At 49.0% G+C, this 23,082-nt stretch overlaps 1 protein-coding gene across 1 annotated transcript in view; it reads right to left on the bottom strand.

Annotated features, from left to right (window-relative positions):
* SMARCC1 (SWI/SNF related, matrix associated, actin dependent regulator of chromatin subfamily c member 1) overlaps positions 1-23,063 on the bottom strand; it is a 62,647-nt gene extending 39,584 nt beyond the window's left edge. Inside the window, exons 1-15 of the mRNA XM_027668576.1 lie at positions 22,938-23,063; positions 17,787-17,906; positions 15,304-15,389; positions 11,768-11,849; positions 10,579-10,671; positions 9,261-9,330; positions 8,361-8,430; positions 7,026-7,101; positions 6,209-6,334; positions 5,788-5,906; positions 4,817-4,941; positions 3,967-4,026; positions 3,343-3,380; positions 2,076-2,197; positions 1,024-1,095 (exon numbers count right to left, since the gene is read on the bottom strand). Of these exons, the coding sequence (XP_027524377.1) occupies positions 1,024-1,095; positions 2,076-2,197; positions 3,343-3,380; positions 3,967-4,026; positions 4,817-4,941; positions 5,788-5,906; positions 6,209-6,334; positions 7,026-7,101; positions 8,361-8,430; positions 9,261-9,330; positions 10,579-10,671; positions 11,768-11,849; positions 15,304-15,377 (1,127 nt within the window). The 5' untranslated portion in view covers positions 15,378-15,389; positions 17,787-17,906; positions 22,938-23,063. The remainder of the gene's footprint in view (positions 1-1,023; positions 1,096-2,075; positions 2,198-3,342; positions 3,381-3,966; positions 4,027-4,816; positions 4,942-5,787; positions 5,907-6,208; positions 6,335-7,025; positions 7,102-8,360; positions 8,431-9,260; positions 9,331-10,578; positions 10,672-11,767; positions 11,850-15,303; positions 15,390-17,786; positions 17,907-22,937) is intronic.
* Positions 23,064-23,082: the final 19 nt, after the last annotated feature.

Below are 23,082 nucleotides of genomic sequence, written 5' to 3'. Positions count from 1 at the left end.
ACTGTTTAGAACAGAACATTTTCAGAGAAGGGGAGTGAACTTTCCTAATGCACAGAACAACCTTTGCAGAGGATTCTCAAGCATTTGAGGCAAAATCAGCAGCTGATCTTTTCACCAGCTAAGGCAGAGCAGAATTTAATCATCTGATGTGTGACAAAACCTGCAATACCTCACAATAATCAGCTTTATTTTAATTATTATTTTAAACAGCTCCAGGGAGATGTTGAAGCTGTTTAAACAGCCCTGTGTGGATAATTCTGAATTAAGACCACTCAAGTTCTGCAGTAACCAGATCCCACAAGGAGATGAGGCAGGTACAAACTGGATCTAAATCCACCTGGATTGAACAGGCATGGCCAGAACTGAGGTGTCACCAGAGGCTTTGGAACAGATGGAGACAAAAAAAAATACCTTCCTTCTTGCAATGCAGAACTCTGTGATTGAAACCAGACTCTGACATTTGAGAGCAGTCACATCCAAGGCCTGTGAAGATTCATTTCCTGACCCTCACCTGCACTTCACAATTACCCACCAGCTGCTCAGGGGACTGTGAAATCACCACAGAAAACCGTGGAAAATCCACTCCACAGCCTGACATAGCATCAAAAACACACTCAGTGCCTACACACACAACTCCTGAGCCTCAGAACCACGGCGTGGCAGGAGGAGAGAGGGAGAATCCAGGAGGATTATTCAGTTTCTACCGTACCATGACATTTTTAGATGGCTTTGGAAGGTGATCACGTTTTGTACCACAAGGTTCAAGAATTTGTTCAATATTACTTGGGAGAAATCAGTTTTATTTTTCCTGGATAACCACTATTAATTATTTCTTTGATATTTAAGCTTTTACCTCTGCTCCAATCCTGTCCAGACATTAATCAGTGGCTCTTCCTTCCATGCTCTGCAGAAAACACCAGCTTAACACCCGCCCTCCAGCTGGAGTATCCACAGGATTCATGGAATGGGAAGCTCCTTTATCTTGCCACACTCCTACCATCCACATTCACAGGCTTTACTCACATCTCTGGAGTCTTGGACTTGTTTTTCCCGTTGAAGAATTCGGGAAGCGCCCGACGTTCGATCACGTGGATGCTGCAACCAGAACAGCCCGTTAGATGGCAAACACAACAGCCCTGCAGTGCCCTGCTCACCCCCAGAGAACAGGCATAGCAGGGGTTATTTGTGATCATTACTTTTTAGAAACCCCAGTACTCTGGAAATTTGATTTTGGCTGGTTCTGTTCAGGCCACTGACCCAAGGGAACGGAGTTTGCCCGAGCTGGGAATCGATCCAATCCCTCCACCAACAGTTCCCAGCCCACCTGAATTCACTGCTGTGACAAGTCACTCACTTTTGGAAGTTGCACATGAATCCCAACACTCCAGAGTCACAGCTCATCTTTTCAGATTCCAGCCTAAACTCCCAGAGCCAAGACAATGTGGGTGCTCAAGGAGAGCCTTCCAGACAACTGACTGTTCCTTGCTGTGCTTCCAAAGCACTTTTTGTTTTAAAAAGTGCTCCTTAGGAGTTCAACTTCCAGAGGGACTTCCTTTCCCCATCACTCACTGCTCCTCCCACACCAGCAAGGTTTGAGTGCAGAGAACACCAGGGTTGTGTGGGCACCACCCCCCACAAATCCCTGATTCCAAGGAGGATTCCAAGCTGAAAGAAGTACCCTCCCTGTACAGCCAATGATTTATCCTCAAAGGCAAGTTCTGAAGCCAAATCAAAAGGCACTGGCTTTCAGAAGGAGATACAAACACAGATCACACAAGGACTAGAGAAGCAGGGAAGAGAAAGGAATTATCTTCCACACTGGGGGGGGAAATCAGTGTAAAGCAAGAACTGCTGAGGAGGCAGACTGAGGGTCTCTGCTGTTTCAAATCCTCTTCCTCATTCCCAATCCCTGAAAACAGCCAGAAGTCAGCCCAGGAAGGTTTTCAGACGGAAAAGCTGCCCCCAGACACAGGAACCAGACCTAACCAACAGTCGTTTCCTTCAACTCTTGGCTTAATTTATGAAAAAAACCCAACAACCCAAACCCCGAAGTTTCCCCCCAGCTCCCCCCTTACCAGTTGTAGTCAAACCAGGATGCATAGCTGGGGATGATGATGTGGTTGGTCTGTTCTGTGACATTGTCCTCCCCGGGATCAATGGAGCGACTCTGGTCACCCTTGTTGGGATCTTCATCTTCCTGCAGCAGGGGGGGAACACAACGGTCAGGGCTCACCAGAGACACCCCAACAGCTCTGGGACAGCAGAGCTGGTCCCAAACAAGAGCTTTCCAGTGCTGTACAGACTCTGTGACACCCCCAAGAGGAGGACAAGTCTTTGGTCACTGTTGCTTCACAACAGAGGCCTCCTGTGAACACCTGAGGTTCTACAACTTGAGTCCCAGCAAACGTTCAATTCCTGACCCAAAATGATGAAGAGAAGGGCACAGAAGTATAAAAAGAGGATCAGGTCATGACATTGCATGTACAAAACCCCTCAGGGTTGTTTGAAGAGCACGTGGGTAACTCAACATTAAAAATAACCCAGTCCCTGAAGCAAGACCCCAAAGAGTCCCTGGTATCAATAACAGACCTTTATCTGGGATTAAATTCCCCCAAAGACAACAAGGTAGCACTCTAAACATAGCCAGTGACCTGACAACAGCAAGCTGGTACAAGAGTGCCACAAATGCAATTCAGTACAGAAACTACTCCTGCAACTCTATTAAGATGATCAGGGAGCCCAACCTGGGGTTAGATTTAGTCCTAAAACCTAAAGAAAAAGCAAAAGCTTTGAAAAGTCTCTGGTCTGAAAAATGCTTCTCCAAAAATACTTGGCATCTGTCTCCTCATTGTCCTTTTTAATACACTAGATTTGAAATGACAAAGTAATCCCACAACCAGATTTAAAAATACAGAGTAACCCCACATAATTTCAAGAATTTTTATAATAACAGAAACATTCCCATTAGTAACTAATTTAATCTTACAGATCACTTGATAATCATCACAGCTTCAGTTACTGAAGGTGAGATTAAGACCTTGACAGGTCAAGGGGGAATGGCTTCCCACTGCCAGAGGGCAGGGTTAGATGGGATATTGTGAAGGAATTCCTGGCTGGGAGGGTGGGGAGGCCCTGGTACAGGTTGCCCAGAGAAGCTGTGGCTGCCCCTGGATCCCTGGAAGTGTCCAAGGCCAGGTTGGAGCAACCTGGGCCAGTGGAAGGTGTCCCTGCCCCTGGCAGGGGTGGCACTGGATGGGCTTTGAGGTCCTTTCCCACCCAAACCAGGCTGGGATTCTCTGATCTCAGTTCCTGTGAAGTTCAGCAACAAAGAGCTGCTGTTACCTTTCCTCCAGTGGCCACTGTCTCCTCGTCCTGTTCATCTGAAAGGTAAAAACACTCAGCATTAAAAAAATCATCTGAGTGCTGAGGAGCCTCCCCAGCAATGCAAAAGCTTAATTGGAAAGAACATTTATTTTGGATGGGAAGTGAGGAGGGAAGGAAAGTGGATCACACATCACTAAAGCAATAACACCCTCACTCACCTGTCCCAGCCCAGGGAACAGTAAGAATACAGAGGAAGGACAATGATGATTTTCCCTCACTCCAGAATCCCTATTTAATTACCACCCTTCCCAGTGACCCAGATGAGCCCTGTGTAACAGGACATCAGTGTGGATCTCTTATGTCAAGGCTTAGCAAAGCTCAGGGAACCTGTGATTCACCTTGATTCCCAGTAAAGACAAGGAAAAGAGCTAGAAAAGAGCTTATATGTCATATTAAAAAATAAGAGTAAGAACAGTCTGTGAAGGAGGAGCCTTGCAAGTGAAAAAAAGAGTTGACACATTTCAACCAGAATACACATGAAAACTGAATTAATTCAACAAAACAGTAGAATTAGAGACTTGAGACTGGGCTGTGCTGGGCTCCCAGCAGGGCTGTGACTCTCGGGGTGCTGAGGGGCTTTACCCAGGTCTGCCACGGTGCCTCCCTTCACCGGCGTGTTCTCACTGTCCTTCTTGGGGTTCACTGCAGAGGCAAAACGACCTGGTGAGAGCACAGCAGGAGGAGAAAGGATAGAGCACAGCAGGAGGGAGAAAGGATCCCACCCAGCAGATCCCCCTGTCCCACCCACAGCCACTCTGCAGTTCAAACCGTTCATGTGTGAGCTGGAGCACAGCTCTGACTGCCCTGAATTCCCAGCTGGACACAAAACCCCTTCTATCCAGGGACTAACCCTGCACTTTGCCACCTGTTCAACACCCAGTTCACACCAGGAAAACCCAAATGGAGCCACTCCCAAAACACCCCGGTGTCAAGGACTGCAGAAGGAATTATTTTTCCAGCTTATCTCCATTTAACAGGCCTTGCCCAGATCAGCTATTGTCCAGATCAACCCTTCCCTGGGAAGGATTAACAGCTCAAAGCACTTGACACCTTGCAGAGTTTCCACTTATTTAACATCCTTCTCTTGGGGACCTGGCAGAGAATTATTTTTGCTCCAGAAAACTCCGCCCCCCCGCCCCAAACACCAACAAATCCAAAAAAAGTGAAATGAAATGTTTAAGTAGATTTTTGTAAATGCATTTTAAAAAGCGTATTTTGTAAATGTATTTTCGTACTTTAGAAGGCCAAAGGAAGGTGAGTCTGCTGCCCTTCCCAGCTGTCACATCCCTGACTAGACAAATTTGGATGGGATCAGATCACCTGGCCCCATGACCACAAAGTATTTCAAAGATTTGACAAAATATAGGTGTGTTTTTTATACAGTTTAAGCCATTTTTTAACATTCAAAGAATCCAGTGTTTGCATATTTTACCATTTTTGGGAAGTACCACTTCTTCTATGTTGGGGACTGGTGTGGGATCCTCCATGTCCTTGGTAAGATCTTCCTGCTCATCCTCTTCTTTCTGCCCCCTCCTTTTCCCATACAGAGCTGCTTGCCTGGAACAGAGCAGACACAGGTTCTCTGCCAGATGTTCTCACCTGGACATTGCTCACACAGCAGGATTAAAGGATGGGCCAAAACCCTTCTGAAATCCCCGTGGGAACCAAGGCAGAACCACCCACACCTCTCCCTGCAGGATCTAACTCAGGATTTACACTGGAACAAGAAGTAATTCAGGTTATCAACTCGTTTTTTCTTGGATGATAAATTTCCAGCTTTGTCTTATTAGAGCCCAGCAGGTCTATGAACAAGACCTGCATTTTTAGCTCAGAATTGCTCCCCTCCATACCCACACATAAAGCCCCATAAATAAGCTTTTATTCGGGTAGAATATGGGATTTTCTTCCTTTTAAGAGATCAAACTAAACCATTGATAACCCCCCTAATCTTTAAGCTACAAATGTCTCTCTGTTAAGGTTTACATTTGAGAACTGGACTTCAAAGTACTTGACTATATCAATAAAAACCTCCTTAATTAAATGCAGGAATTTCTGGGGCTGAACTCAAGAACTGTGCACGCACCCCAGACTGCCCCAACACAGCCAGTGTGGGTTAGTTTGGAAGCAGCTGAGTAACTTTTCCTTTAATTTCCACTCTTGAGCTGCCATGAGACCCTGTCCCTGACACAGGCAAAGGACAACCTGCCCCAAGTCCTCCCCCCCTGCAGCCAACACATTCCTGCAGAGGAGTGAAGGAATCACACCCAATGCACAGGGAAACCACCCAATTCCACTGTGGAAACAACGAGTGTGCCTTCGGGTGAGAGAGCTGGAAGGTGCCAGAGAACTCCCCAGGAGCATTTCTGGGAAACTCCTCTCCAGGTCCAGGGCTCACACACTCACCCTTTCTTCCCTGTCTTTTTCCTGGACTCCACAGGGGTGGGGGGTGGAGAAGGGGAATGTTTTCTCTTCCTTGTGCTGGCAGCTGCTTTCCTGTCCCTCCTCTCCGGACTCCGCACGGGCTGTGGAGAAGGGGAGCAGCGAGTTCACCCCAAATATCAGTTACTGCTATGCTGCAGGTTAAACTCCTCCTTCATCCATCCCACAGCAGGAGCTAAAAGCAGTGACATCCCAACACACACCAGGAGAGATTCCAGGCCCCTCTCCAGCTCTCCTGGAGCCCCTTTAGGCACTGGAAGGGGCTCTCAGGTCTCCCTGGAGCCTTCTCTTTTCCAGAGAACCCCCCAGCTCTATCCATGCAGGGATAAAGAACACCAGTGGATGCACAGTTGGATGCACAGCTCCTCCACAGAGAAGCACCCACCTCTTCATTTTTCATGGAGATTCTCTGGCGGAAGCTCACGGATTTCCTGTTCTCATCCACCTCATAATCCTCCTCATTCATCCACTCGTTGAACACGTCTGTGTCCAAAATCCACTTGGCATGGACCTGAGCAACAGAAGACAGGGACAGGCAGATGCTCTGTAAACAAAGCACTTCATGGCACACCTTTCCCTGCAGGATTAAGGACATTCTTGGAGCTTCATGGGGGTCTGAACACCCAAATTATCTCCTAATGGTTTTACACACACTCATGAGAATTTCATGAGGCAGGACAACAGGACCAAGCCTAGAACACAATCTCTGCTCCTCAACCATTCTTAAGCCTCCTGAAATGTGAGGGCAGTTCTCAGAGCTGGGACAGCAGCTCTGGATGCTGAAAATTACCATCAAAATCTCCTAAATACACAGATCACCTGAGCAGATGTGCCACAAGCATCAATAAAAGTAAGGAGAATTGGCCATATCTTGATTTAAAATATCCATCTTCAAATAAAGTTTAGCTTAAGAACTAAAAAACTTCTTGAGCTTCAGAGTAATTGATACAATTTATTATTGATTTATTAATATCTTACACAATTACATTTTACTATTCATGGTAGATTTATACTCAAAAAGAGTGTTTTCCAGTTAGTTATCAATTACTACTTGGAGTAAGTGGTCTTTGAACAGACCCTGAGTTATTTTCAGGCCTGAGCTGCTCTTAACTCTGTGGGGATGAGCAGCACACCCAGAACACTGTGTAAGGCCAATAACAGAATAAAACCAGGAATTCTGGGAGCTGTTGAGGGACACCCACCTTCCATGGCTTCTCAGGAATTGGAGGGTCCTCAATCTCAGCATCTATTTCATTGGCATGAACCCAGGTGTCGTAGCTGAGGAGAGAGGTGAGAGAGAACAACCCTTGGTGCCTGGGCTGCTCCTCCCCAGGGACCAGCAACAGGGAGTGGGTGCCAGCAGTGGGACATGTCAGATCCCAGATCTGGGATAGCAGAGTGTTTTCCACAGGGAACAATCCCTGCTGCCACAGGAACAGGACACAGGGCAGAGGGAGGGAGCCAAGGCATCTTGTGCACACCAGAATTTCAAAACCATGCCTGTGGACCAGGTTAAAACTGTAAATCTGGAGAGATCCAGGTGTGCTAAGGCAGTTCTGAGGCCCTGATCAAACCCTGGAATTAACTCACTTTGTTCTGCTCTTAGGAGTTTTTAAAGCAAGAGCTGCTGGATTCCTGGGAGGAAGGAGTCTGCACCCTCTCCTTCTGGAAACCATTTATTATTGACATTCACTTTTCCACATGCTATTCCCTCATTTTTCCACATGCTGTTCCCTCCAAAGTCTATTTACTATTACTACACTGAGCAAAAGCCAAAACACTTTGCAATCAACACCAGGCACCTAATGAGGAACTGGGGCAAGTCATGTGCATGGCAAGATGTGTATATGTGTAGAACTCCTCGTGTTCATATCTGCATTTATAAACACACACAGAGAATCTGCACAAAATCGACCACTGATATAAAAACATCTAAAGGTTCTTCATCTGTATGAAGAAAGAAACTTCAGTGTGACTGTTGTTTGTTCTCTTCCACTGAAAACACTCATGGGAAATATGGCTCCTGAGAATTCTGTGTGTGCACAGCAGATTTTGGTAGCCTGAAAAGGTTATTTAAATTGAGGTCGATGCTGGGTTATCAATCTTTTCACTGAGCTTCCACAAGCAGTTACTGCAAATACACTGAAGGTCCCAACAGCACATCCACTGCATTTTAACACCTCCCAACAACACCAGCTCTCTCCAGTGGAAGCTTTAACAGCCACTTGCACCTGGCTGAAGGCAACCCATGGAGTGAAACCTCTTTGCCAGAGCTCAACCAGAAGCTGTCCCTCGAAGCTGAGGGGAAAGGCTCATTCCACCCTTTGAAATCTGGATCGATTTGCAACCAGTTACTCGTGGCTTTGCAGAAAACCCCTCTCCTTTCCACCCCCACCTGCCAGTGTCACCACTGGATGTGCACAGTTCAGTTGTAAATCAATGGTTATTTTCAAGCTTTGGACGTTGAGATCAGGACTTTGCCTCCAACAAACTGAATTAAGACTTGGAATCTGCTTTCTTCCCCCACCTTCCCTTACCTGTCTGGGAAGAAGCCCCAGTGTACCAGCACCTGCTTGTCTTTTTTCATCACAGGTCTCAACCATTCATCTGCCAAGGAAAGAGATCCATGTCAGATCTGGATTAACAGCACATTATTTCACTTTTCCATGCTCTGGATATTTCTGAGTCCATGAACCTGAAGTGGTTAAAGACAAACACAAAGCCATGGCTGGGCAGGGAGCTGCCAGCACAGAGCAGCTCCAGAGGACACACAGTCCCTGCTCCCTGCAAACAGCAGGGACACTTCCATCTAGTGGCCAGCACAGGCCAGGGAGGATGGAAAAAGGGGGTTTATGGCTGTGAAACTCGGACTCAACAACAACAATCCAACAGGCAACTAAAGGGAGTCAAGATTGAAAAAATGAGAGCAATTTTTTGCTGTTTGCTGAAGGATGCAGCTGTTAAATTATTTTTTTTTTGGACTTTAAGTACTTCCAACAGAGGCAGAGTGAACTGTATTACAGCCAACAACCATCCACCAGTTTGCCTCCTTACTGCAGCCACTCTGCCAACCACACACAGTGATGTGCATCAGCATTCCCAAAAGAATTCCTGGACAGACAGGAACACACAGGTGTGGAATTGTTGAGGTTGGAAAAGCCCCCTGAGACCATGGAGTCCAACCATCCCCTGCCCATGTCCCCAAGTGCCACCCCCACAGGGCTCTGAAATCCCTCCAGGGATGGGACTCCATCCCTGCCCTGTGCCTGGACAGCCCTGTCCAGGAGGAATTGTCCCAGTATCCAACCTGACCCTCCCCTGGCACAGCATTATCCATGAGCTGGTGGTGGGCACACCCTGAGTCTGTGTGAACACCCCACTGCTCCTGGAATTCAGTCACAAGACATTCCCACTGCCAAACTGGGAAGGGCCTTTACCATCATCCATTGAGGTAGGACTGGGATAAACATGGTGGGTGGCCTTGGATTTCTCTTCAGTTACTGTTCCCTGGGGGAAAAAAGAAACCACATGAGAAGCCCTGAACACATCACCCCAAACTCCTCAGCTGCTGCTTCCTACCCACATCCCACAGAACCAGGGACAGGAACAGCATCTTCAGCAGCACAGAGGACAAACCTCTCCCTGTAATCCCAGAGATCCCAGGGCACTGTGCTGGGACAAGGGACATGGAATTCCTCTGCACAGGCTGCAACAAGGACTTGGGATGGCAGGAGGAGGGAGCCACAGGTACTGGGGGTGGAGTACAGGAGACATGACAGCAACGGGTTAAATAAATGAAAATAATTAAGATAGTGAGAAGCAAAGCTGGCAACAAGATGAGAATTCAGAGGCAGAGCAAAGGAAAAAAAGCCCAAAAAGCAGAACCAGGGACAATTTCTGTCTTCAGCTCTTCACACCCCTTCAGACACAAAGCTGCCTGCTTTAAAAATCCCTTAAAATCACTCCTGGATACAGCAAGCCTTGAGCTCACCACAGAACTCCTTTGGGAAAGAATTCCTTTATGAAAGGAAAACTGACTCATTAACTCTAAGCAATAGATAACATCCCAAATCAGCCAAATAGTTACAAGTAACTTGTGAAAAACCACCCAACTGAAGCTGATATGATGGTTCATAACCATAACACAGGAAATACATTTAATCTGGGAGAGAAACCACTGGGCTGCAGCTCTGCATGATCCTGACACAAAAGGCCACCAGACCATCCAGAGGTCACACTCCAGGTATTTCTCTCAAGACAAGTGAAAAGACTGTTTACATTTTTAAGAGATGAAGTCATTAATCTCATTCAGATCATTATTCAGTATATTAAATTACAATGGCAACACGTTGGCTCTCAGAAATACACTGCCCACCTGTTCAGCATGGGCAACAAAGAGCTGAGATAAAGCAAAAAATCACAATGATTTCCAGGTTCCTCCTGCTGTGCCCATAGGTGTGGAACAGTTGTATCACACACTGCCCTCTCCAGGCTGAGCTCTGGCCCAGCTCCTGCTCTCTCTGCAAAAGAACTGAACAGTAAATCAGCTGTGGCTGCACCCACCTCACCCAGAAGCACCCTTCACTCCAGCAGCAGGTCCAGGTTCACCTTCAGAGCAGAGGTGGGTTTTGTACAGTGACCTGGTGCTGCTGCCTCGTGCCATCAGACACACTCCAGATGGAACTCACAGGCTCAGGTTGGGCAGAGATGTTTTCCCTGGAAGCCCTGGTTGAGGATCTGCTGCCCCACACTCACCTGGTGCCGTTTGACAATGTCCTTCAGTTTGTTTGCCAGCTTCAGCTCAATGTCAGGAATGAGGTAGATGGTTGGTCTGCTCAGACAGTTGTTCTGGGGAAGAGAACAGCAAGGCAAATGAGGAATTAGGAGGTGATTTGTGACAAAAATCATAACATTCCTATTAAAATTCCCAAAGCTTGAAGCTCCAAAGGAGCACGGGTCAGGTGGGGACACAGCTCACCAATTCCAGCTCCAGAACTCCCAGTATTCCCTTCACACACCTCCCCAGCAGAGCCCTCCCAGGGTTTCTGTCTGGATCTGCTGTGAGCTCTGCCAGACCTTCACCCCACAGGGCTGTTCCCCCTCCTGTTCCACAACATCCTGAACAAAAAGCATGGCTTGGATGGCAAGGAATCTCTGACAGCCTGTGGGAGACTTCACTTCAAAGGGAACTGGAGTCTCCCAGTGTCAGCTTCCAGGTTGGGATCTGCCCTGCAGCACTGACATGCACAGTCACTGCCACAGCACTGAGGGACTCACTAATCAAACCTGCAGTTTTTATTTTTACTCTGTTATGCACTGAAACCACCCCAACAACAGCAAGAGGTGTTTATAGTGAGAGTACTGTCGCTTTTTGCTGTCCCTTCCTCCTATCTCCACTCCTGACAAGCTCCTGAAAGTCATGTTTTGACTCTATTACACACTGAGCTTGGCTTTAGAGTTTGAAAAAAAGTAATATATTGTTCACGTGCGGGAGTTAAAAAAATTTAACTTCAAATTAGCCTCCACAGAGCTGCTTAATGGATATAGATAATAACTCATTTGATAAAGTGAGACTCTCAAATGTTTCCTAACCTGAGAACAGTCAAATTTAGATCAAACTAAAAGTCTCAGGAGTGAGCCATGGAATGGGTGTGTACAGAACCAGCTCCTCAGCCCCAAGGGTGGGACATGGGGACACTCAGGATGTTTTCTCCCACCTCACACCAGGTTATCTCACCCTCTGCATATCCAGAGTACTGATGAAGATACCCCGAACTTTTCAAGTGACAACATGGAATTGTGACTGAAATGGGTGGGAGAGGGAGAGAAGAGTCCAATATTCCTACAGAAGTCCAGGATGAAACTCCTCCCTGGGTTGTGAGGCAGATAAAGACCCAGGGAGAGCCTGCCCTGAGCCTGTGGGGTGTGGGTGGGAGCTCCTTGCCTGCACTAGTGTTTTCTCAATGGTCATGAACATCTCCACGTTCCGATCCATCCGCGAGGGATTCTGCAGGTCAAACCTCCTCCTGGGAAGGGAAAGGATTCAAAAATGTTAAGTTCCACTCCCCACCCTCCAGCAGCCAAGAATCTTTCCCGTTCCACACAAACAGTGGCTCGTGGAGCGACGTGAGGACACTCAAAGCACAACCACACCTATCTCTGCTTCACTGGGCAGCCCCTCACGAGCCAGGAAAACCACGAGGAACCAAATCAACAGCTGATTTGTGAAATGTTTGGGAGGGGGAAAGGCAGGTTGACATTGTCCAACAAAGCCCTGGAGCAGGGCCGTGCATTCCAGCACAGCCACAGGGGATCACTGGACACACGGGATCACGATGGATTCCAACAACTACGTGAGAGAAGTCATGGATGAGCTCTCATGTTTCTCTTACTTCCAGCTGCACCCATCCACCCGTCCTGGGAATGCAGGAAAAGCAGCAACTCCTCTGCCTGATGTGAGAACAAACCCCCCCCCCCCAGAGCACAGGGAGCTGATAATCCACGGGAGCATTTTCTCATTGCTTTTGTTGGACTCTGGGACTTCAAACTTTGTTATTTCACAGACAAACAGTCAAAACTGCTGCAGTAACGATGGAGGTTTGTCCATGAGAAACAGGGGGATAACACAAAATCTGAGACTTCCTACTGGGAAGCACCACAGGACCCCCCAGATCCATCCTGCTGTACCCACCTGGACACGTTTGGAATTCACGGATGGATGGACTCAAGGGAAGGATTTGAGTGGAGACTCCCAAGAACATGAGAGGTGGGACAACCCCAGCACCCTCACCATGTTCAGCACTCCCAAGGGGGCTCAGCACAGACCGGGGGCTGACCCTTCACAACCCAGCCTTTCCCAAAGCACCAGGATCACTTCGGATCACCAGGCTGGTGACTCTGAGATGTAAAACATGACCTGCTGCACCTCCCAGGGTTTGGGAAAAGCTGTTGCTGGAGCCTGCAAACGCCACCTGGGTGCTGAGGTGGTGTCAGAAGGGACCTTAGGGTGAAATAAAATCCCCTGGGCACATTTAACATGGTGAAACAGCCGTGCACACCCTCCCCATGCAGGGACTGGCAGGCTCCAAGTGCCCACCCCAGCCTAGAACACACATTCATCCCACATCTACTGACAGCTCCTTACAAACACATCCCTGTTTCCATTTTCAGGGTGGATAAACACAGTGCAGGTACAGGACAGTGAGTTTTCAGCCCCAAACCCCGTTAGCAGGAGGGCAGCACAGCAAGGACACACCACTACACTACACAAAGACCCTTCAGCTGAGCCCAGCACGTTCTCCTGCCCTGGAGGCTCTCTGGGCTGTCCAGGAGGGAGGTGCCCAGGCAGGGGGTTCTGCAGGAACAGCCACCAGCAGGGAGGGATGGATTCTCTCCTAAATCAGGGGCTCTTCCCTTCACACCAAGGGCTTGGCAAGCTGAACACAATATCCTGGCAGATTTGTCAGAATCATCCCTTTTCAGAGGAATTTATGAGTGGTTTAAGCAGCGTTGTGCACGTGGAGAAGCTCACAGTGACTGGCAAGAGAAGGGCTGGACATCAGGGCTGTCAGGTCACTGCACAACACAGTTTAATAAAGGATTTTAGGGGCAAGATCCAGCCACTTCTCTGTCATTCAGCCACAGTTCGTATCCAAAACACACAGAATGGTTTCATGGAAATGAAGGGAAATAAACAAATAAACACAAACTGACCCAAATACCCAATGAACTCTTGGTACCTGTGAGACAAAACCACTCAGGGCATGGAAGTTGGATCAAAAATTTTTTTACATCTGCTGCTCCAAACCTGCACTGTGCACTCACAGAATGCTCCACAAGCCCCCAAATTCCTGCTTTTCAAACCCCCACTTTAAGAGAAGCGTTGTTGATATATTAATTAACAGCACTTTTTTAGCTGCCCATTGGGATCAAATAGCACCAATTCCTCCTGTCCTCAGCTTAAGTGATTCCCTCTGCCAGGTTCTAGCAAACAGCTTGGGTTGCAGTGAGGGACAAGGTATGTCAGCTGGCAGACATACCTATTATGGCGAGGAAAGGTACTTCTCCTATAAGACAGATCATTCACAAACAGGTTAAGCAAGAGCGACAATGCAGACCGTTCAAAAATCAAATCAAAATCATACTTCAGGCAAAAACACCACGTATTATTTGGTTGAGTCAGTGAGGGACACATTCCAAGCTCTAGGTCTGATCCTGAGAGTTAAGTTCCAGGATTACTTCCCTCTACGTCCCACATGCACAGACACAAGGCACTACCCACACTAGTTGTGAGGGGGCAGCGAGGGAGGGAGGAGAGAGGAGGGAACCACGTGGCTGAGCTTTGCTGGCAAATCTCTGTGACTGAAAACTAGACCTGCAGGGTGAAAAATGGGATATTTGAATATTCATGAAGCGGGAACCACTTAACTCCTTTGTTTTGAGGCAAAGAGGGCAGCAAGACAGACTGGCACACCCCAGACAAACAGGGGTCATGGCCCAGGGGGGGCAAAACTGGAGAAGGAAAATCCCTGAAAGGAGCTTATTCCTGATACACCCACCTCAGACAGAGCTGATATGAGTATAAACAACCCCTAAAATCGACCAGCCATCCTAAAACAACTTTATTTTGCCTTTTAATTGGTTCTTGTGTGTAACAGCAACACAGGCTCAATTCCAGAAATGCTGTCACAGATCAGAAAGATCAGATTCACACACAAAACCAATCTCTGCTTACTTTTACTGATTTGTTTATATTTATTGACTTCTCATCCTCATTTCTTCCCCTCAGTGTTCTCAGATATAGTAATTCCAAGGGCAGGTTGGACAGGGCTTGGAGCCACCTGGTCTATGGGAGGTGGGACTGGATGGGCTTTGAGGTCCCTCCCAACCCAAACCATTCCATGGTTTTATGATCCTGTGCTACTGTTCTCTTGGAAAGAGGATTCTGACTTAAAAACATGCAGCACAGAACACTCCTGGGATGTCACAGGGATGTTTTGATACCAGTGTCCAGAGCTGCAGGGGCAGAGCTTCTAAGGGCTTGCATTCCCCATTTTTGGGGATGGGTAAGTGATGGAACACTGAGCATTTACTAGAGTCTTCATGTACCCCCAGTTATAACTAAATCCTCTAATCAATACAGCAACAAAGATGGACATCTCACAGATGTGAGGCATCACATCTGTCCATTTTCTCAGTCACACAGCGAGGAAACGCCAAAAAAAGAGCCTCAAACTCGTCATTAACTCCAACTACAGGCCCGAGACCTTAAACTTGGTCAATTATCTTTAAATTTAGAAGTGTGGGGGTGTGTCTGAAAAAAAGCCACCATCAGCAACACAGGAAAACATTCCCTCTTCCCATCTCCAGTCCCTGCCTCCCCGAGTCTCCAGGAAGGATTAAACGTTGGGTGCTTTGCATAAGCAGTTCGTGTGCTTGGATTCATGCAAAAGGTGTATAAATCACAAACAAAAAACTTACCAGCCCTGTTCATTCTTATATTTGTAAGCAGCACCAAGAATGTGACATAATGTACCTCCAGCTTTGAAATCCATGAAGCACTTTGCCTGGAACCCAAAAAAAAAAAACCATGGGAAATCACAGAGGTAGTGACTTATATGCAATTATTTTGAACAAATACACACTTGTTGGTTGTTTTAGACCTCTAACTTAGCAAATGAATAGTTAATTTTCAGATTAATCCCTTTTGGAGTTAAAGGTTCTCCTTTAAGAATGTTTCATGAAGGTTTTCTGCATTTGGTTGAAGCAGAATTCTTTGTATTTGCAAGCAGAACTTGATGTATCTGAAAGCTCCACGTCCTTCCTTATAGGAGTAGCTTGAAAAAAACTCCCTGTAGAGCTGTAAAAATCCAAGCTACTCTTTGAACACCCATTTCATAGCAAATTAAACCTGAAATCAGAGCTGTCAGTGAAGCAGTGAAGCATCATCTGCACCAAGGAGACCAAACCAAGTCATTAGAAATGAACTCTTGGAGCAGAAGTTCAGACATTTCACGTTCACAACGACTCCCAGAGCTCCAGTCACGTCCCTCCACCACAAAGAGCTGCAAAGGTCACCGGGCAGAGCTGCCCCAGAATAGCAAATCCAGCTCGTTTCTTCCCTCTCAGTCACTTAATTCCCAACCAGGCACCAGGGATTCCACAGCTGAGCCCCAAAGAGCAGCAGGAGCAGGCTGGGAGCTGCTCAGCACAACTCAGATACTCTGCACACCTTCAGAGGGCTGTGCTGGGGTAACAGCAGCTCCTTCACAGCCTGGAGCAGCACCTGAAACTAAACGTCTAAAAAAGCCCCTGCCAACCTCATCTGGGGGCACACAGTGCATTTCCCAGGGAAAAAACACAAAGGAAGGTGCACTGATGAGTTGTCTCCTGTGGGAAGGAGCTGAGAGGACAGAGATCCAACTGCTCTAAACTTGAGCTGAGCAAATTTGACCAGATTACACCTTTGCAGCAGCAAGAACAAGCACAGGAACAGCATCTTTATGATGCCACTGCAATCTTTATTGCCCATTTTCAAGATAAGACAAAGTGATTTAAGGCTGGTGAGCACTCAGATGGTTTATCCACGTGTTGAACGTGGACAGTTTTATGGCTTATGCTGCCACACCAAAATAAAGCATCACAAAGTTCCCCTCTGTCCCTAAAGCTTTTTATCATCACTGAGCTATCAGATATTCCAGGAGGGATGGTGAGATAGATCTTAATGACACCTTGTGGTGCTCCTGGGTGCTCTCCAAAGCACCAGGATACTCAGAGAATCCCAGGATGAGTTGGGTGGGAAGGGACCTTAAAGCCCATCCAGTGCCACCCCCTGCCATGGGCAGGGACACCTTCCACCAGCCCAGGCTGCTCCAACCTGGCCTTGGACACTTCCAGGGATCCAGGGGCAGCCACAGCTTCTCTGGGCAACCTGTGCCAGGGCCTCCCCACCCTCCCAGCCAGGAATTCCTCCTGAAATGAATCCAAGAATGGTCCCAAGATTCACCCCGGGAGTCTGAAAACTCCAGTGAGGAGAACTCACCCAAGTGACCCCCTCTCTGAGGGAGTGACACGGGCAAAAGGTCTGGGGGAGAAACCCCCACGGAACAATAAGAGACAGCATTCCATGGGTGGGGGAGCAGGGACACAGGAGCATTTGTAAGTGTTCAGCACAGCTCCAGGGCAGTGTCTGAACTGGCTGTAAATGCTCCACCACCCCCTGTCCCCTCCCCAGGGCCTCAGAGACCAGCACAGCCCCTCCTGCTGATGCCACAACACCTCACACATGTATGGCAGCTGTCTCAGCCTCCCTAAACCAGCCAGCTGGGCCCTTGGTACCACGTGCCCATCCCTGCCCTTCCCTGAGATCCCCCTGTCCCTCCATCTGCTGCACCCCCCTTCCCTCCAGCCACTCCTGCACCTCACACTCCCCAGGAAAGGTCCCTCTGGTGCTGGGCACAGCTCCAGCTGGAATTTTAAATAAACAGCTCTTACAGTATGTTGATATTGTTTCCAGGTACCAATATCCCCAGGGACTGGAAAACTATCTGAGGTAACTCATTACATGATACTCCAGACCATGGGAAAGTCGTCTTTCAGCCTTGGCACCGTTACAAGTTTGAAGTTTAATCAACAGAAATGCCTGAGGGGAGCTTGTTTGCTTTGGAAAGTGCATTTTATTCCCTCAGTTCAGGGTGCAACAGTCCAGATTTGACTTAGAATTGAGGAATCATATCAAATTTCAGCAGAAATTAAAACCTTCTCGCAGCATTAAGGAATCACTTCAAATATAGAGAGAGTAAGCTGCATTACACTGAAAATCTGCTTTTAAGGAGGAGTGTGCTGTTCCAGCCCTGCCAGGGGGTGCACCAGCTAAATCCCAGCTGGAGCAGGGCTCTCCCAAGGCCCTGGATGCAGCAGAGGCTGCAGAGGGAGAACAGCAGGGTGAGAGCCCCGATACTCACAGGAAGCTTTGTGAAGGCAGGATTGGTGACATGTTTTCCAAAGGCATCTTCCTGGAATTGCAGCAGCTGCACCACCAGCCCAGCCAGTGTTTTATTGGTGGGAGCATCTGCCTGAACGTACTGAAAGACAAAAACCACGGGTTTACTGGGGGAGAGGGAAATAAAGCCTGAAGGTGCTTCAGTAACACCCCAGGTTATCTCAGCAGTTGTAGAGCAGGGTTTGAAGATTTTGGGATCCCTGTAAGGCTGGGAAGAGGGTAAAGGATGGGGTTTGCACAGAAGCACCAAGCACAAGCATTTTCCAAGCTTCAGGCTAAAATCCAGCACCTACCTGTGGATCATCCCCAGCTCCTCCTGTGGCAGACACAGATTAACTCCAAGCTCATTTGTAGTTCCTAATAAAGGAACAGCCTAACTCTGCCCCCACACACAGAGCTCTCTGCAATAACTTCCCAAGCTCCTTCTGGAACCAGGTACTAATGAACCCTCAGAGCATCCAATGGTACGAAGAGAAAATCTGGGCCAGACAACTCCACCTGCAACGTTTTGGGACAATCTGGGCAGTTCCCAAGGTTCTACTGCCAGTAAAATGTAAATAAAGCGTAAATACAAAAGGGGAAATCACAGTATGAAATATAAAACAACCCCACCCAGCAGATGAGTTTCTGTTATTCCTGATTTCCTGATTTCATCTCCTCCATGTGCCAGAAGACTTCCAAGGGTACAAACACCCCTTTTCCAGGCAGAACATGGAGCAATATGAGCCACCCCAAACTTTCACCTGGGTAACTCTGAGCCTTTGCTCCTCCCTCAAATCAGGTTTTCTGAAGCCCTTTACAAACCCATTTTAAGAGACAGAACCCTCAGACCTTTGGAGCAGTGGTTTAAATACCAGTCAAATCGAAGTTTTCCACAGCACCAGCTCCTAAGCCAAAGACACCATAAAGACATTGACTTTTCCATTGTCATTTTACAGGATTTGACCACCCTGGGATGCAAGTTCCTTCAGTGCTTTCTAAGGAGCTGACAGACACATCTGAGACATTAAATCTTTGCAATGGAAAGGACACAAACCCCTGTGGGGCTGCCCAGGTGTCCCATGCTGGGCATAAAACCCCACCTAGAAACGGGAGCTGGTAAAGAGCACGAAAATTCCAAATGCCTTCTCCTTGGCCTGTTCCCTCCCCCGGGAATCAATGCTTTAATTATGTCAGAAACACAGAATATCCTGAGTTGGGAGGGATCCACAGGGATCACTGAGTCCAACTCCTGGCCCTGAACAGGACTTTGGACAAGGGATGGAGGGACAGGACACAGGGAATGGCTTCCCACTGCCAGAGGGTAGGGTTAGGGGGGATATTGGGAAGGAATTCCTGGCTGGGAGGGGGGGGAGGCCCTGGCACAGGTTGCCCAGAGAAGCTGTGGCTGCCCCTGGATCCCTGGAAGTGTCCAAGGCCAGGTTGGAGGGGGCTTGGAGCAACCTCGGGGTGGCACTGGATGATCCTTACGGTCCCTTCCAACCCAAACCATTCCAGAATTCTCCAAACCTCTTTCTATAAACCAAACCCAGAAGGGGTGACATCCTTGTATGGACTCACTCTATTCTTTTCAAATATTTTCCTTCAGAAAAAAAAAAGGAAAATTCCATGAGAAAACACCTTGCAAAGCCTGTTCTTACACATGTGAATTTTTTTCAGGTATTTATTCCTTTACTCACAGATCCCACTTTTCCCTCTTGCAGGAGGCACCAACAGCTGGAAGCTATATAGGAAGACAACACCAAGAACTCCTCATCCTACTTTGTCACTATCCTGCACATCCTTTTTATGGGAAACCCATTATTTTGCCTGAGGTTTTCCCTACACAAAAAGGAAAAAAAAAAACCACCCTCAACAGGAAGCACAAGACTCCTCTCCACCATTTCTGCCCAGAAACGAGCAGCACAAACGGATCTTTAGGCAGCAACAGGAGGCAGAGGATCCCTGATTGACACCCAGGGGGTTCAGGGGGTCACAGAGGACCCAAGTCCCAGCAGATCTCCAGGTTTTCCAGTCATCTCCACAGAAGCAGAAGATGATTCTGCAGCAAATAAAGGTTTTTAAGCAGTGAATTCCAGAGGACAGAACGATGCCCTGTTCCATTTCTGAGAGATGCCAAAGCCCCATGGACACAGCAAAGGGTTTTCCAACCCTCCCACGACAGTTAGAACCCCCAAAATCCCCCCATATCCTTAAGCAGAGGAAATCCCTTCTCCAGCCAGACCTGCCACTGCAGCTGCCCTGGAAAGCCTCTGTCACTGAGGGAGGGACAGATCCCTCAGCCAGCTTTGCTGTGGTCACTGACCTCAAATAACCACCCAGCACTCTGTGCTGGGGCCCTGATGCACCAAATCCCTTCCTTCCCCCAAAACAAAGAACATTTCAGCTCAGAGCACCAAATACCAGAGAAAGCAAAACCAACGTGACAATACTTTGATTTGGGTTTGTAACCCTTGTTCCCTTTTCAAAGGTGAGACAGAAAAGAGCTGCAGAGACAGAAAACCCTCCCTCAGATCGAACCAGGCAGGCACCGAGGAAACACTTGCCAAGGACAGCAGAGCCAGGCACAGGGAACTATAGATCCCCTCAATTCAGCCCCTGGCTGGGGGAACAGGCAGGTGGGCTCCAACCAGACATCCCAGATGGAACAGCTGCCACTTCCCAACAGCTGCCAGGGACCAGCTCGTCCCCCTCCTGAGGGCTATTCACAGAAGGGAGGAAAGGGATCCCACCAGACACGCTCCAGGGGCATCAGCCCAACCCCTCACAGCTGCAGGAGCCCCATGAACGTGGAAAGAACCCCCTGTGCCAGTGCAAGGGAGTGCCAGATACTCCCAAACCATCCAGAGCTCCAAGTGATGGCACCTGGATCCAATGGCACCGTCATTCCCTCTAACTCAGCCCTAACCCAACGTTCCACTTGCTCCTTAAAAACCCAAACACCCTCCTCCCTGCCTCCCAAAAATCCCTGCCTCCCAAAAATCCCCTTCTGCAGCCTTCTGCCTCAGAGGGGCAGGGATTCCAGAGGCGCTGAGCAGCCAGAGCTCCCAGGGGTCAGTGCACTGACCTGGGTGTGAGCAAGGCCCCGGGAGCAGGGCTGGAGGCCTGGGGCAGTGTCTGCACCCCTCACCATGCCCGTGCTAAAAAACCTCCCAAACTACCCTAGAAAGATGTTTGAAGTGCAAGAAATAACTCTGCTTGGGGACAACCCATTTTAACATGTGGCTTAATGAGAACAGAACTACTGAAACAACACACAATATTAGAGATAAATGAGCATAAATAGAATAGACAGTACTTGCCCAGTTTACTTGTGAACTATGAATTCCTAATTAACTGTGGTCTTCCACACTACTGCTAAAACCTCTCACTTTTTTAATTATACTCCAGAGACACAAAGAAGCCTCCAACACTCATTACTTTCTAGAGACACAAAGAACTCTCCAATATTTGTCATTTTCTAGGGACACAAAGATCTCTCCAACATTAACGACTCCTCTAATCCAGAGACAAGAACAACTGCAACTCTCTAACTCTCTCCTTGCCCATTGTCCTTCTGGATCCTTGACCAAGCTTGGTGCTGCTCTTGGAATTCTCTCCAACTGGTCCCCAGTGTCCCTGGAGCTCCCAGAGCTGGACACACCAACTCCCACTGATGGCTTCAGCACAGAGATGGCCAAACACCCATTTTTAGGAGTATGAGCTGGACAAAAGTCACTTATAGTCACCATGTCCCTCCCTGGAAAAGCCACACACCCACAGGAGGATGAAAACAGACACGAGATGACCCAGAGTCCTTTCACTGCACATCCAGAAAGGAATGAACCCTTCCCTCTGGAGCCTTAAGGCTAAATCTGGTAGCATGAGCTGCCTTGTTTCCCACAACTAAAATTATATTCCATTTTTAAAAAAGGATTTCCACAGCAAAATCCTGAAATCCACTTACCTCGTAAAGATTTCTCCTTAGCCCAACTCTGACCACCTTCCAGAACCGACAGAAATGAGTATCTAAACTTTATAACCAATTTTAACGGAGGAGTTTCCCCTGCACACAAAAAGGAAGCTCCATCCCTGCCCCGGGGCCAGGACGCAGGAACAGCCCCGGGGGTGGTTTGGGGCCCCAGCCAGCCCAGATCCCCCGCAGAGCAGCAGGTTTGAGCTGCTCAAAGGTGTGCTGTGCTCCCGGGGGGGCTCAGTCCCGGGAATCAAACACAACAACGCGGTTTGGGAACAGCCGCAAAGCGGCTCCAAAACAGAGCCCAACTCCCGAAATCTCCCGTTCCATTTCCTCCTCCGCACAAAGAGCTCGAGCTGCTGGTTCAAGCTGCAGCTCCGACCGTCTGTGGCTGCTGGAAGGAGCTGGAAGGACCGGAAAAACACACCTGAGCCTGCGCTGCTTCCAGCCCAGTTCGCATTCCCGGCTCGGATTCCAGCTCGGGGCACACAAAGAACCCAACCCACAGCCACGAGAAAGCTCAGCCAAGGGCCGCTGACACCGGACACGTCGGGGAGCGGCGGGATGGCCCCAAAACCGGGTAAATCCCGAGATTAAGGCACCTTTAGGCTGCCCAGCATCCCCTCGGATCCAGCTTAAAGCTGCTCCGGGATCGCTACATCGCGCTGTAAACACGCCGGGAAGTTACGTCGGGGGGGCTTTCAAGGCTCGGGTGTTGAAATGAAGTTACAAAATCATCACACGGGGGAAAAAAAACCACCAACAAGCACTTAAAAACAGCGAAGGAACAGCGCACGAAGCGCGGGAGGGAGGAAGAGGAGCCCGAGGGCGGCGGAGCGAGCGGGGCCGCTCCCGCACCGCGAGCCCGGAGCCACACGCGGGGCTCGGCTCCGAGCGGCACAGAACGGCCTCTCCGTTTGTTTTCTCTTCCCTTTCTCCAGCTCCCCGACACCTCCCGGGCGCGGCCGGAGCGAAACCGAGCGGGGCCGGGACCTGCCCGCGCAGGAAAGTCACGGCCCCGGGGCTGCCCCCGGCACGGCCCCGCGGCCCCGAGCCCCCCGTCCCGTCCCGTCCCGTCCCGTCCCGTCCCGTCCCGTCCCGTCCGCCGGGACCCCCCGCCCGCCCCGCCCGGTCCCCGCCGCCCCCGCCGGGCCGCACCTTCTTGTAGTGCTTGCCCAGCCACACGCGGACCGAGTCGAGCTGGGACACGGTGTCGGGGCTCTCCCAGAACTTGCCGGCGGGCCCGCCGTCCTTGCGGCGGGCGGCTGCGAGCGCGGGGCCGGGCCCGCCCGCCGGGGCCGCC

The sequence above is a fragment of the Corapipo altera genome, unplaced genomic scaffold, assembly GCF_003945725.1.
Source record: "Corapipo altera isolate COAL_440 unplaced genomic scaffold, ASM394572v1 257, whole genome shotgun sequence".
In the NCBI taxonomy this organism is placed as follows: Eukaryota; Metazoa; Chordata; class Aves; order Passeriformes; family Pipridae; genus Corapipo; species Corapipo altera.
This window is presented reverse-complemented; position numbering and strand designations above follow the sequence as displayed.